Source organism: Diceros bicornis, chromosome X, assembly GCF_020826845.1.
Source record: "Diceros bicornis minor isolate mBicDic1 chromosome X, mDicBic1.mat.cur, whole genome shotgun sequence".
NCBI classification, from domain to species: Eukaryota; Metazoa; Chordata; class Mammalia; order Perissodactyla; family Rhinocerotidae; genus Diceros; species Diceros bicornis.
In genome coordinates this window covers 110,757,087-110,770,506 of record NC_080781.1, presented here as the reverse complement: position 1 = coordinate 110,770,506, position 13,420 = coordinate 110,757,087, and the positions used below count along the sequence as shown (strand labels likewise).

Here is a 13,420-nt window from a genome sequence, read left to right as displayed (position 1 = left end):
GCCTCCATTTTCCTATCTATCAAATGGGAATGATATCAGCTCCACCAAACGCCATAGCATTACTGTGACCAAAATGGAAAGAAAGTGCTTCTTTAAGTTAAAATGCTTTTCGAATGTAAGGTGGTTTTAGCGACACTGGTGAGTTCATCAACCTGTCATCCGGGTGAGTGAATTCTTCCAGCCATGACTCAATAGATATTAGTTCTCCACCTGGTGAGCTCTACCTATCCTTTGAGCCCATGTTAAAATGTCTCCTCCTCTGTGAAATCTTAGAGCTACCATGTATTTAGCAGCCTACCTTATGCAGATCACTCTACATACTTTATCTCATTTAATCCTCACAGCAGCCTTGTGTGGTAGGTACCATTATGATTCCCATTTCATAGATGAGGAAACTGAAGCACGGAGTGGTTAAGGGATTAGCCCAAGGTCATACAATTTATAAGTAGCAGAGCCTGAGATATAATACAAAATGAATTATTCTCTGCTCCAATAGCATTTTGTTTATACCTCGCTTGTGGTCCTTAACCCACAGTCTGTCTCTCCCTCACTGGACTATGAGCTCCTGGAGGGCAGGGGCCAAGTCTTTTTATTTATCTGACAAATGTACTTAGTGAATGTTAGAAAACTGAATGAATTGGAGTGGGATAGAATGGAATGGAAGGAAAGGGGAGGGAACTGGATGAAGTAACTGGCTCACCTGGGATTTCCAGTCCTGGAGTGCCTTGTCTTTCCAGTCAATTCCACGAGGCTTCAGCCCACCTTTTCCAGTCACTGCCATCAGAGAGTTATTTGAAAGTGCCAGGAATAGCCACTGTCTTTGCTTCCTACCCTAGAGCAAAGACTGCTATTGGGGTTCAGGAGGCAATCAGTGAATATCTGTGGAAACTGATGAACTGTTCAATAAAAGGACTTATTTTCCACTTAAGAAGCTGCCTCCAACTTTCTCTCAATCTCCACAAGTGGCCCAGAGTGCCATAAGCACAGACTATTCATGGAATTCTTCCTAAAAAATAAAAGCTGTGGAATATTTTGGAGGGGGAGATAAGATAGAACACGAAACTCTCTTATGAAATAAAGCAAATAATGATAGGATTTTCCAGCTTAATTCAGATTAGAGTTGCTTAAAAGTTAAGTGTCCTTAAAAATAGTAATAATAATCACTGGAACAATAAATAATATTTATTGAGTACTTACTGTGTGCCAGGCACTGTGCAAATTTCTTTGAATGTATCATCCTAGTTAATCTTACAAAAATCCTATAAGATAGCCACTACTATAGTCTCCACTTTCCATATGAGGAAACTGAGGTACAGAGAGGTCAATCAATTTGTTCAAGGTTGCACAGATGTAAGTGGAAGAGCTGGGGTTAGAAGCCACGATACTATGATAATCAGGTTTTAATCTGTATACTTTATGGCAACACATTTTAATTACACTTAAAATAAGACCGAGTGGGAGACAGTCTTCATTTAACTGTTGAGTGAGGATGTTCTCGGTAGCATCTTGGATGGCATGGGATATACCCTTATGCGCTTCAGCTTCTATTTCCCAAGAGAGGTTGCTGGCTAAGTGGCTCTGCAGAATGAGTCCTTGGAAATTTGCATTCCTTCCTTCCTTTCATTCTCTGGTTTTGGAGACAACCACCCAGTCCCCCTACACTACCCCACCAAGCTTTTTCCCAGCTCTTGGGTCCATTACATTTTCAAGCCTAGGTGTAAGGCTTGGGGGCCTCAGACTGAAATAGATGCCCCTCTGAACCAAGGTAAGGCTGTAGATGGAAACCCAAACCATTAGTGAGGCTAAAGAGAAATGTAACTACATCACTGAACTTGTGTTAAGATTTATTGGTCCATTCTCACCACTTTTTACTTCTTCCGTTTTCATCCTCGTCAATGGCCATCGGTTAGTGATCGTTTTCAGTTGAGACTGGCAGACTCAATCCACTAATGGCAGAACCAAGAGGAAAGTTGGATCTGCTACACCGAGCCATCATTCCGGCTGCTTAGACAGGGAAATTGTTTTTCAGGGTTTTACACTGCCGTTTCTGTTCACCCTTTAATGAATGCTTTCTGTCCATAAATGAAGGAGAGATGGAAGAAGAGGTGAATAAATGCTAATGTAAATTGCAGTGGGTCAACCACAAACACAGGCTTTCAAAAAGAAAGTTTTGGGTTTTTTTAAGTCTAGGTTAAGGTGCTTGCTGATTTCTAAAGTACTTCCTGGGTTTGATTAGTGTGCCAGATGTATCAAAAATTGCTATTTCAAACCTTTATTTTGGAATCCATGCATCAGAGTGGAAGGTCTCTTTTCAAAAAAAAGATAAAGATCAGAATATAATGCGTGCTTTTCACCATTATATGTCTTACTGACTCACCAGTCACATGCTAGATAATGGATATTGAAACTGAAATAAGCAGGCTCTGAAAATTTATGGTTGACCTTTACTTTTAGTTTTTGGGCACATGAGTTTCTTTTTAGGTGTGATTCATATCTACAAGGAAAAATTGGCAAATGTTGGGAGAAATACTTTCGTTGCACATACTGTATTTGTGTAAGTAACAATTGCATGTGGCTTTAGCATCTATACCCCAGTTATTTTCCATGATCCTGAATCATATCCAGGAGCTGGAATGATTGTGTGGTCAGGCTGACCATCTTTCCACATGCTATGTATGCCACGTTGCTTTGCAGCTCGGCTTTGGATCATTCCTTGGAATCATCGGATCAAACCTTGTTGAGAACAAACGGCAGATGGTAAGTTTTCATTGCTATAGAATCAAGTTCTTCATCTGAAAAAGCTCAACATTTATATGGATTAGTAACACATTTCTTAAGGTTGCCCAAATTGGGCCACAAAAGAAACTGCTACTTTGCCTTTTCTCCTAAGCCTCTAGGGCACTTGTTTTAAAGCGACCCTGTGTTATGGGACTTGTTCTCATCTTGCCTGATGCTCCCTCAGTGGCCTAGCTAGTCTCCTTAAGGCACAGGGATAGAATATTCTGGATCTTGCCCTTTGCTTTCCTCCTCACTCCCAAAGGAGTACTCCAGCCTATCCAGTCAGGCTATTGTCCTCACCTAGAATGCCGTTGCTTCTGTGATTTCCGTTGCCGCGGCCCTGGGTTATTGGTGACCCTCATGACTTCCTCTCTGATGCATAATTTTGGGGGGAAGTTTTCGCAGAGGGTTCCTGCCTTTTAGGAGATTCCAATCTAGGGGACTTTGATTAAGAGAACAAATATACTGGGGGCACACAGAAGACAAAATAAAATTATGAAGCCAACCTAAAGCATTTCCATTAGCCATAGTTCAAAGCTAAGTAGGTTGTAAGGTTGAAAGGAAGGATGAGCATATAACAGGAGGTAAAACTTAGAAAGTTCTGTGTCCTAATGGGGACCCACAAGGGCAAGCTGTTGTATTTTCCTGGTTCAGTCTGAGAAGGTTTCCTAGAGGGCAAGAGAAGAAGGTACAGACTGAATTGCAAGCATATTGCAGTTTTATAGGCTAGTAAATCAAGATGCCTGGTGAGTGGTCAGATGGTGGACTGATTAGGCTCCCCCAGTACTAGTCTCTGTGGCATCGAGACTTTGATAATGGGGTCTATTTAACAGCAAGTTTAATCAGATAACATAATAGCTCCAGGGACAGAGAACTCCAGCCATATGTTCTCCCCCAGCAACATAGGCAATCACCCTCAGGGGAGTTCTAATAGTTCTCTTCTTCCATTTCACCTGGATTCCCCCCTGCAGTTGTGTTTGTACTTTGGGCTTAAATTATTCAAGATAACAGGGGAGTTTTAATTGTAGAGCTGATCGTAGCGTAGCTAATAATGCCAATTTCATGACATCGTTCATCCATTATTTACCAATTCTCTGTAGTGCTGTGAAGTGAGATTTATGGAGAGAGGTTTCTGAACAACTCCTGAAGGAGATCAGTATTTCCTCCTAGCCTGTTAAGGTGGGAGAACCTTAGGGTGGACTTGACTTTGATTTCCTCCTTCTCCCTGGAGAGCAGCTCAATGCCATGCTATTTCCCTCTCTTGTCCCCCAAACACTTCAAGGAAGAAAAACACTGATTCCATCTAGTTCTGAGGGTCAACACGGGCAGATGGTGGGCTCAGGCAGCACCTAACCCTGCCCTGGAAACACCTTGAAACACTTACCTTCACACTGGGTTGTAGTATCACCCTTGTAATGGAAGACAAATTATTAGGAAAATTTCTGTTATCTGACATGATCAGAAAATAGGGCAGTCTGGTTCAAGCAAACATTTTTCTTACTCCAAATTTTTCATATATGCCAGACAGAGTTAATCATTTTCAGAGACTTCAACCCTTGTAAAATGTCTTTGACATTTAAGTCTTAATAAGTTGCATGCTCTCTTTCTTCAATGATGCAGAAGGCATGTAGGGTTCTATGGGGCCTCAGAATCATCCCTGTCTTCACTACACCATCAAGTAGCAGTATGTGGGATTGGGAAGAACATTGGACGAGGGTCTTCCATAGACTAGATGGTCACCCTGAGCACACCACTTCCCCATTCTGAGCCTCTAATTCCACAATAAATAAAATAGGGGGTTGGATTACATGATGTGAATGGTCCAACATTTTTCTGAGTCTGAGAATTGGAAGAGTCACGTGGTCAAATTCCTCCATGGACAGCATGCTAGATACCAGCAAGCCTCCTCTTCATTTGGTGCTCACAGACTCACAGGGTGAACTTCTTAGCTTGCCCTGAAAATGTAAAAGAGCCTTCAGTGGCCTCTTCTCTGCCTCCCCGTGCCCCCATTCCCACTCATCATGCATGACTGAAAAGAGAATCCTCATAGGGTGGCAGGCCAGAGTTCTGCTTTGGCTGGCAGTCTCTTGGGGATTGCCTAGTCTCTAGAAGAAGCAAGAGTGGAAGGCTAACAGACACTTTTGTTTTGTTCCCCCCACAGCTGGTGGCTTCTATCGTCTTTATCAGCTTTGGTGTGATTGCGGCCTTTTGTTGTGCCATAGTTGACGGGGTCTTTGCTGCCAGACACATTGTGAGTATTTTTCGTCCTGGGTTAAAGTAAATGTGCAGTACAGCAAGGCTTCATTGAGCGTGTGCTGGATGTGTGCTAAGTGCTGTGAGGGATGCAGAAGAAGGAAAAGACAGGATCCCTGCTTCCAGGAGCTGACAGTCAAGATGAGGACACTGATGGACACACAGGCATCTAGAGAACTGGGTCTAAGTGGGGGTATAAACTCTAAGAGCCAGAGTGGTTTATCTTGGACTCCAGAGGTCAGGGCAGGCTTCCTAGTGGTGGTGGGGTTGGAGCTAAGCCTTTGACACGTGGGTGAGATTTGGAAAGGCAAAGACAAGGGTATTGGGGCCAGGGAATGGCTTGGAATTGATGTTGGGAGTGAGGAGGTAGGGAGAGAGGAGCAGGAAGCCACATGACTTCCTGAGAGCCTTGAAGGTTTCAATAGCTGACCTCTCTCCCCTTCAACAGCAACAAGAGCAGACCGTGAGGAGAGAGTCACCTTTTCTCAGATACCTGCACTTTGCTGTCCCTACACCAGTAGTTGGAGAGTAGTGATGTGATTGGAGTCCGGAGAAAGCCCCATAGCTAGAAGCCTCCACTCAGAGTCCAGTCCTGGAGTTAAGGTGCCAAATGCTTCCTACTCTGGAGAAGCTGTGCCTCGAGAAAGGCCATTTCACTCCTGAAACCCAAACCTGTGCTTTTCTCTGGGGAAGCCTGGGATTCAGGGCATTCCCATGTGGCTCTCTACAGGAGACCTCACCCCTCTTCCAGGGCTTTCCATTTCATACTATTCCAGACATCGGCCCTATGGCTGACTTCTCCATTAGGCACAGTGCCTACAACTCATAGTACTTTCAGAGTCCCATAAAAATGCTATCATTTCTTTTCAAATCAGAAGAAAAACGATGAAATTTTAGGTTGAAGAAAAGTTTTCTCATAGAATATAAATATATTTGTCTTTATACCAATGCAGTCATTAGATCTAATTAAAATAAATAAAATATAATTTTCAATATATTTTAATGGAGAAAGTGGCTCACAAAGGCAAAAATGCCTAAGTTCAAGGGAAATCATAACATAGCCCTTATCTGGCCCACAAACCAAAATCAAGAGTGAGCCACAGCAAGTTCCTGAGCCCCTACAACAAACGCAAATACTCATTTTATTCTAACTGAACCAACATTGAAAATGAAAACATTTCATGAACTAGTTGGAAATTTCTTGTCTTCTAAAACAATTGAATTAGAGCAAAATTGTATTATGAGAATCTTCTGTGGGTCAATGATATTTTATTCACTTTCAGTCATTGGCTAATAGTGCAGTCATCCTGAGGGAGTGTCATGGGTATGATTGGATCTGGGGAAGGATGATTTGTGACCTTATTATTTCAATTTCAACTTGTTCTTGGACCCATCTCCCAGACATAAGGGTCAGTCCCTTGTTTGCCAAGATTAGGGGAACTCACATGGTCAGTGTTGCTACCCAAGAAGTCTCTGAAATGGTATCTCAGGAGATAATTTCTGGGCAGGGGAAAGTAAGGGATGGGAGAGAGAGGCCCTTTGCCCAATTTCCTTTCAAGGCCAAGAACATAAATGTAGGCCCCTATATTAGACCCATCCCTTCTGATTTTAGTTGAGAGCTGCCATCTTTTTCTTTTTAAAAAGGCAAATGACACATCAGGAACTTGTAACACTCACAATCCTACCACCCTAATATAGCAATTCTTATCATTTTTGCCTATGACCTTCTGAGTATAGACCTGTTCTGGTAGCGTGGTTGCAGTCAATCATAGTATGCATGCTATTTTGTATTCAACAGGAGTCATCTTAATAACAATAATTCCTTGTTTTTCTGTAGTGCATTTAGCATATATATTATCTCATTTGAGACCCATAGCAATCCTGTGAGATATGTAGGGCAGGCATTATTATCCCCATTTGACAGGCAGTATTCACTCTGAGGCAGTCTCCATGGCAACATAGGCCTAGTGGCCAAGAAGCCTGCAGTAGATTTTGACGGCATCATGAGCTAAAATGGCTTCCTCCTTTTCCTTCCTCCTCCCACTCCTAAAGTTTTTTTTTAACAGCTTTATTGAGATGTAGTTCACATCCCATATAATTCACCCCTTTAAAGTGTACAATTCCGTGGTTTTCAGTGTATTCATAGTAATGTGCAAATTATCACCATGTCAATTTTAGAAGATTTTCATCATCCCCAAAAGAAGCCCCATATCCTTTAGTTATCACCTCCCTATCCCCTTACTCCCCCCAGTCCTAGGCAACCATTAATCTACTTTCTTTCCCTATAGATTCCCTATATTAATTAACATTTCATATTCATGGAATCATATAATATGTGGTCTTTTTCCACCTGACTTCTTTCACTTAGTATAATATTTTCAAGGTTCATCCATGTTTTAGCATGTATCAGTGCTTCATTTCTCTTTATGGCCTAATAATATTACATTGTATGGACATACCACATTTTATTTATCCATTCACCAGCTGATGGACATTTGTGTTGTTTCCATCTTTTGGCTATTATGAATAATGCTGCTGTAAACATTCATGCACAAGTTTCTATGTCGACATTTTCATTTTCCTTGGGTATATACCTAGGAGTGGAATTGCTGGGTCATGTGGTAACTATGTTTAACCTTTTGAGGAACTGCCAGACAGTTTTCCAAAGTGGCTGCACCATGTCACATTCCCACTGGAAGTGTATGAGGGTTCCAATTTCTCCACATGTTTGCCAACTCTTGTTATTATCTGAGTTTTTCATTCTAGCCATCCTAGTAATTATGAAGTGGTATCTCATTGTGGTTTTGATTTGCTTTTCCCTGATACTCCTAATACTTTTGATCACTGGCCTCAGTTAAAGGCAATGGGGAAAAATCCAAATTATATTTACTGGAAGTTTCATCTAATGACCATCTACCTGCCTCTGAGTCGAGGCCCTATGTACCTCCTGCAGTTAGCGACTTGCAGTAGAGCATTTGATTCAGGGGTTTGGGGCAAGGCTGGATGAATCTCTAAGAAAGATTTCTGCTTACATTGTACCTGTTCTAAGACATCTGTCAGTCCTGCCTGACACCCAGAGAGTTTTGAGGAAGGAAGCTTTATTAATCTATGGTGATATCTGTTGGCCACTGTAAATGAAAGGCACATTTGGACCCTAGCACCACTTGAGTGGGTTAGAGCCAGCCTTTCCTGTTTTTGAGGACCTTTAATATCATCTTGCCATGTCCTTTGGCTTGAGGGCATATGAGCTTCCTCTCGAGACCTACCTTCTTACACATCCCTCCAAATGTATCTTGTTCCTTCTTTCTCTCGGCGCCTATTTCCTTCCTTTCCCCCCTCCCTAATATAGCCATTAACTAGCTGGGAAAGTCACTTTACCTTCTTGTGCCACAGTTTGTCCTCTTCCAAATGGATATAATAGTAACCTACCTTTCAGGGTTAGCCTGAGGACGATATGAAATAATGAGTGTGAAATGCCCTAAGAGGGCCTGGCACAGAGCAGACACTCAACATAAAGCAATTTCCATTTCCATCCATTCACTCCAAAGTTGGTAGCCCTTCAGAATAAAAACATTGCTGAGCCCTGGCTGAGTGACCTTTTCATACCTCCCAATTGCGTGGGGGTGTTCCTCCTCTGGGATCTTAATGCAGAACAGTAGCCAGAGGCAGCAAATGGGCAACCACCACACGTCTGTCTTCATCTAGGGCAGTTGGTGGCCAGATGCTTTTTGCAGAACCAGGAGGTCAGAAGCGCTTTGACCAGCACATCTAGCCTCCCTTTCCACAGGATAAAAATGACTTCTGTCATTCCCCAAACGTGGAAAATAAACCCTGCTGAGTGTGAACATGAGAACCCTCATTCCTTTCCAACCTGACTCCAGGCTAAGGCAACAGGCAATGTACTTTCACAACACTGAGCCACCGGGAGGTTCATGTAGAAGCAGCTGATAGAAAGTCCCAGGTCCTTGATGGGGCAGTAGGCTGGGAGGCAGGAGGTATTTGGCTGCCAGGTGCAGGAGATGCTAAATGGCCTGTGTGGGAAAAAGCAGCCACCAGGATTATTGGAAATGGCGGAGAAGTGGGGGCAGGAGAGAGGGGGGCAATAGCTAAACTCCTTCTGCCAGGGTGCTTTGGCCAAACCCCTAAGGTCAGTTGGCGTAAACTGCTTGTCCAGTCCTAACCCGCTTTTGACTGAGGCCTTCTACGGCTTAGGGGATGTTTAGTGTCACCCTGAAAGTGAACAACATCCCCTGACTACAAGCTTCCAGGCAGCACTGGCATGTGTCTGTCTGTTCTACCCCAACCCCCATGCCTGTGAGCTCCCTCACCAGGAAGCTGGCCAAGTCAGCAGGGTAAATCAACTGTCCTTGAGCCCCAGGTTAGTTTTCTGGTCTTTAGCAGTCTTTTTGGAGTTCACTGTCTTTATCTAATCTGTGTAATTGAGTGAAAATGGCTCATAGTTCAGTTGAGTTAAAATCTCAGTAGTTGTCTATCCCCCTGAGGCTTGCTTCCTGAGGCTTTCTTCCTTCTGGAAAAGCTGTGGCAATGACAGCAGGGGGTACCCATCAGCCAGCCCTGGTCCTGTCCCCAGGTGATAATGAGACCTCATTGTTGGAGCTGGGCTCCCTCCGCTTCAGAGTGTGATGTCGCCATAACCTGGAGTTTTGAATCTTGTTCCCTGGGGACTCCACAAGAAGACAAAGACTAGAAATAAAAGAAAACCAGAGAGGAAGTTTTGAGAAACCCATTTCTCAATCAATTTCCTAATTTCTTATTAAACAAGTGGCCCAATAGAAAGCAGTTATTAGAACATTTTTATCTGATCCTCACATTCACAGGCTCCCTAGGTAAGCAACTTTCAGAAATTAACCCAATCCACTGCCTGCTGTGGTGTGTGTTTGTGTGTGTGTGAGTGCGTCTGTATGTGTGTTCCAATCTTTTATTATCAAACAGAGCACTTGCTGATTTATTTTCCAAAGCCAAAACTCCTTTGGTTTGGTGTTTCCCTTTCCAGGATCTGAAACCACTCTATGCTAACCGGTGCCACTATGTCCCCAAGACATCCCAGAAGGAAGCTGAGGAGGTGAGCGAGAATGAGGCTGCATGTATTACCTTTTGGGAAAATCTCCTGTTCTGCCTGAAAACCCCTTTCTTTTGCTCCTTTTCATGAGCCTAAGTCTTGCTGCTAGGTATCCGTGGTTGATTTGTTCGGTGGGTCAGAGCACAGTGCTAATGAGGCCATGGTCATAGGTTGGAGCCTCATGAGGCCTAATCAGATTTACTTTGTTCTGTGGCCACAAGCTGCCCCTCTGACCCCGGCAGGCAGCCTCTCAGTGTGTGGCTTTGATCCCAAGAGGGACAGATGACAGTACAGAGGCCACAGGGCAGGCCCCTCCCCCATTTCTGTGGATGATGGTTCAGTTGCCTGGTCTCAGTGCCCAACTAGAAGAAAAGCAGGAGCCCCACCAAGACACTAGGCCTGGACTAGGGAGGCAAAGCCTGAGTCCCACATGCAGGAGGGATCAGGAAGCCAAATGAAAGTAGTTGAGAAGTTACCACTGGTCCACTTTGAGGCTCTGGGGAGGCCTGGACTGTCAACCTGGCTGCTCTCATGACACCCTGATGAGGCCAGTGTGATATTGCTTGAGTGGGCACCTGAGAGTCTCTCTCTCCTGCCCCACACAGCTCTCCTTGTGTTCTATGTCGCCTCATGCAGAACTAAAGGCAGTAGGCAGTGAGGTGAAGCACTACTCCAGGTCATTTTTGGAGAGCTTTCATTTCAGTACACAATAATCCCTCCCCAACCCAGAGATCCCTTTAATATGAAATTCTACTGTCTGCTTCTAGGAACCTTGACAATTTGGTACTCTATTAACCTCAAATTGAAAGTCAACCCGCTTCCCCTGAGAAGAGTTAGAAAAACGGTAAACTTGTAATTGGGAGAAAAGAGAGGCAAGTGGATATAAAATGGCCACTGCATTGCGCAACATCAAGGGAAGCCATTCTACGGAAACTATAATGTGAATGGTGCCCTTGGAGTTGGGCAGAGTGATGGCCCTGCTCCCAAGGCATCAGGGCAAATGCTTCTGTTATGGCTCTGCCATCCACTTACCCTCTTTTTCTTTCCCCAATCACAAATTTACCATTTTTCTAAGTATCTTCAGCTTAGATGGGAGGGGCAGAAATGTGTGTGCACCAACAGCTTATCAGAAAGGCAGTGAGCATTTGAACGAAGTACCCAATATAGAAAAAAGTGCCTGTTTACCACGAATATTCTATATAACACAGCAAAACAAATTTACAAGCACTTCATTGCATCCATATGGGGAAGAGAGTGTAGAAAATTTCTTACAAGCAGAAGATGGGAAATGGAAATTAATTAAAAAATTTTTCTGCAAACTCAAGATGTGTAAAATGTCATTGCTATTCTCTTGATTTTGTCATGGTCGCTTTCTTGTGTTAACTTGGTGACTGTAAAAATATTAATGATTTCCATAGGTTCGCTTGTAACCCTGGTCCCCCTAACCCTATTTTTCCTATATAAGGTCATAAGTTCCTCAACCAAAAATTCTCCTTCCGCGAGGGTTATGAGGAACCTTACCCAGGCAGCTAGAGAGGTACTATTGTACTTCAGAGCGCATGTGATGGCCCCTCTGTCTTCCTTCCCACCCGATCCCTTTTCCTCCTGTGCCCAGATTCCCCTTCCCCTTGTATCCTTATTTCCTACCGTCCATTTGTTCTTCCGTCCGTCCTTCCATCCGTCCTTCCTCCTCTCCATCTACACGCTTCAGGGATGGGGCACTGAGGGCTGTAGCTGAGGTGGGACGCGAGCCCAGCTACACAATGACTTGCCTCATGAACAAGTTCAGCCAGCCCCTGCCCAGCCCCATCCCTCTCAGGCATTGGTGTGTTCATTTCACAGCCATCCTTACTGTCTCCATCAGTCACTAACTCACATTTCCAGTCCCAGAGGGTCCTGCCTCCCATGCAGTGCCAGCTCATCTCCTCACTGTTGTGTGCCCTCAGGTGAACTGCCCTCACCTCAGCCGTGGATTCTGCACACCTCGCATTCGGGGCAACACCTGCTTCTGCTGTGACCTCTACAACTGCGGCAAGTAAGTGCTGAGCCCCCAGACACAAGAATAATGGTTGATCACAATAGGCACTGGAAGGGCTAGGGTGGGGGAAGGGCACATGGTAGGGATCAGAGAAGTAGAAGACATTGGTCTGTCAACAGATTTCAGCCAACATGCATTACCTGCCTTCTCTGTGTCAGGCATCATGCTAAGTGCTTTCAAATATTTGATCTCATTTAATTCTTACCTATGATGTATATAGAATTATTATCTTCATTTTATGGATGATGAGAGTGAGGCACAGAGGAAATAGAAAACTAGCACAAGGTCACACAGAACTTGCAAATGGTAGAGGTAGGATTCAAACCCAGTTCTGTCTATGTCCAAGTTCAACAACATTCAACAAATAGTTATTGAGCACTTTCTCTGTGCCTGGCCCTGTTCTAGACACTGGAGATTCAGCAGCAGATGCAACAAAAGTTCTTGTCCTCATCGAGCTTATATTTTATTAGGGAAGACAGTAAATAAACACATGAGTATGTAATTTGCCAAGTGTTTATCAGAGCTCTGAAAAAAAATTGAAGTGAGAGAGGTAGATAGATGATGACAAGGTGAGGAGTGTGTGTGCTATGTTAGCTAGAGTAGCTGGGGAAGGCCTCCTTGAGGAAGTGACATTTGTGCAGAGACCTGAATGATGTGAGAGGGCAACCCAAGTAGATACCTGGGGAAAGAGTGTTTCAAGCAGAGGGAACAGCAAGTGCAAAGGCCCCGAGGTGGGATCAGGCTTGGTGCTAGTTCTGCTACAACCATTCTGGCTCTCTGCCCTCTAATTGTTAAAACACCATTTATTCTTTCTTTCAAAACATATTTAGGTGCTAGGATATAGATATTACTACTGAGAGCTCACAGACTAGTAGGGAAGACAGATGTGAACAATTGATTGCAATATAGTGTGATAAATGTGGTGGGGATCAGTGGATTTACTGGGGACCCTGGGGACCCAAATGACTGAAAGTCAGAGTTGCTGGAGGGGCAGTGTCAAGGAGGAGGTGATGTGAGAGCTGAAACTTAAAGAATAAGTAGGGAGTTAGGACCCAAACCAAAAGGGGATGGAGGTATGGGAGGGTATTTCCAGCAGTTGTGGGGGTGGGGGTAGTTATATAAGGGGGTAGTTATACAAGGTGGTAGGAGGTGAGGCAGAGCTGTAGTCACAGGTCAGATCATGGAGGGCTCACTGGCCATAAGACTGCCTTTAGACTTGACTCTGTAAGCAATTGGGAGCCATTGAAAAGTATAGCATGGAAGCCGGATTT

At 43.9% G+C, this 13,420-nt stretch overlaps 1 protein-coding gene across 2 annotated transcripts in view; it reads left to right on the top strand.

The window, feature by feature from the left end:
• The window catches only part of TMEM255A (transmembrane protein 255A), a 50,042-nt gene that overhangs the window by 13,012 nt on the left and 23,610 nt on the right, over positions 1-13,420 (top strand). For both annotated transcript variants that reach the window (XM_058536618.1, XM_058536619.1), the window contains exons 3-6: positions 2,695-2,757; positions 4,940-5,029; positions 10,046-10,114; positions 12,058-12,146. In XM_058536618.1, the coding sequence (XP_058392601.1) occupies positions 2,695-2,757; positions 4,940-5,029; positions 10,046-10,114; positions 12,058-12,146 (311 nt within the window). The remainder of the gene's footprint in view (positions 1-2,694; positions 2,758-4,939; positions 5,030-10,045; positions 10,115-12,057; positions 12,147-13,420) is intronic.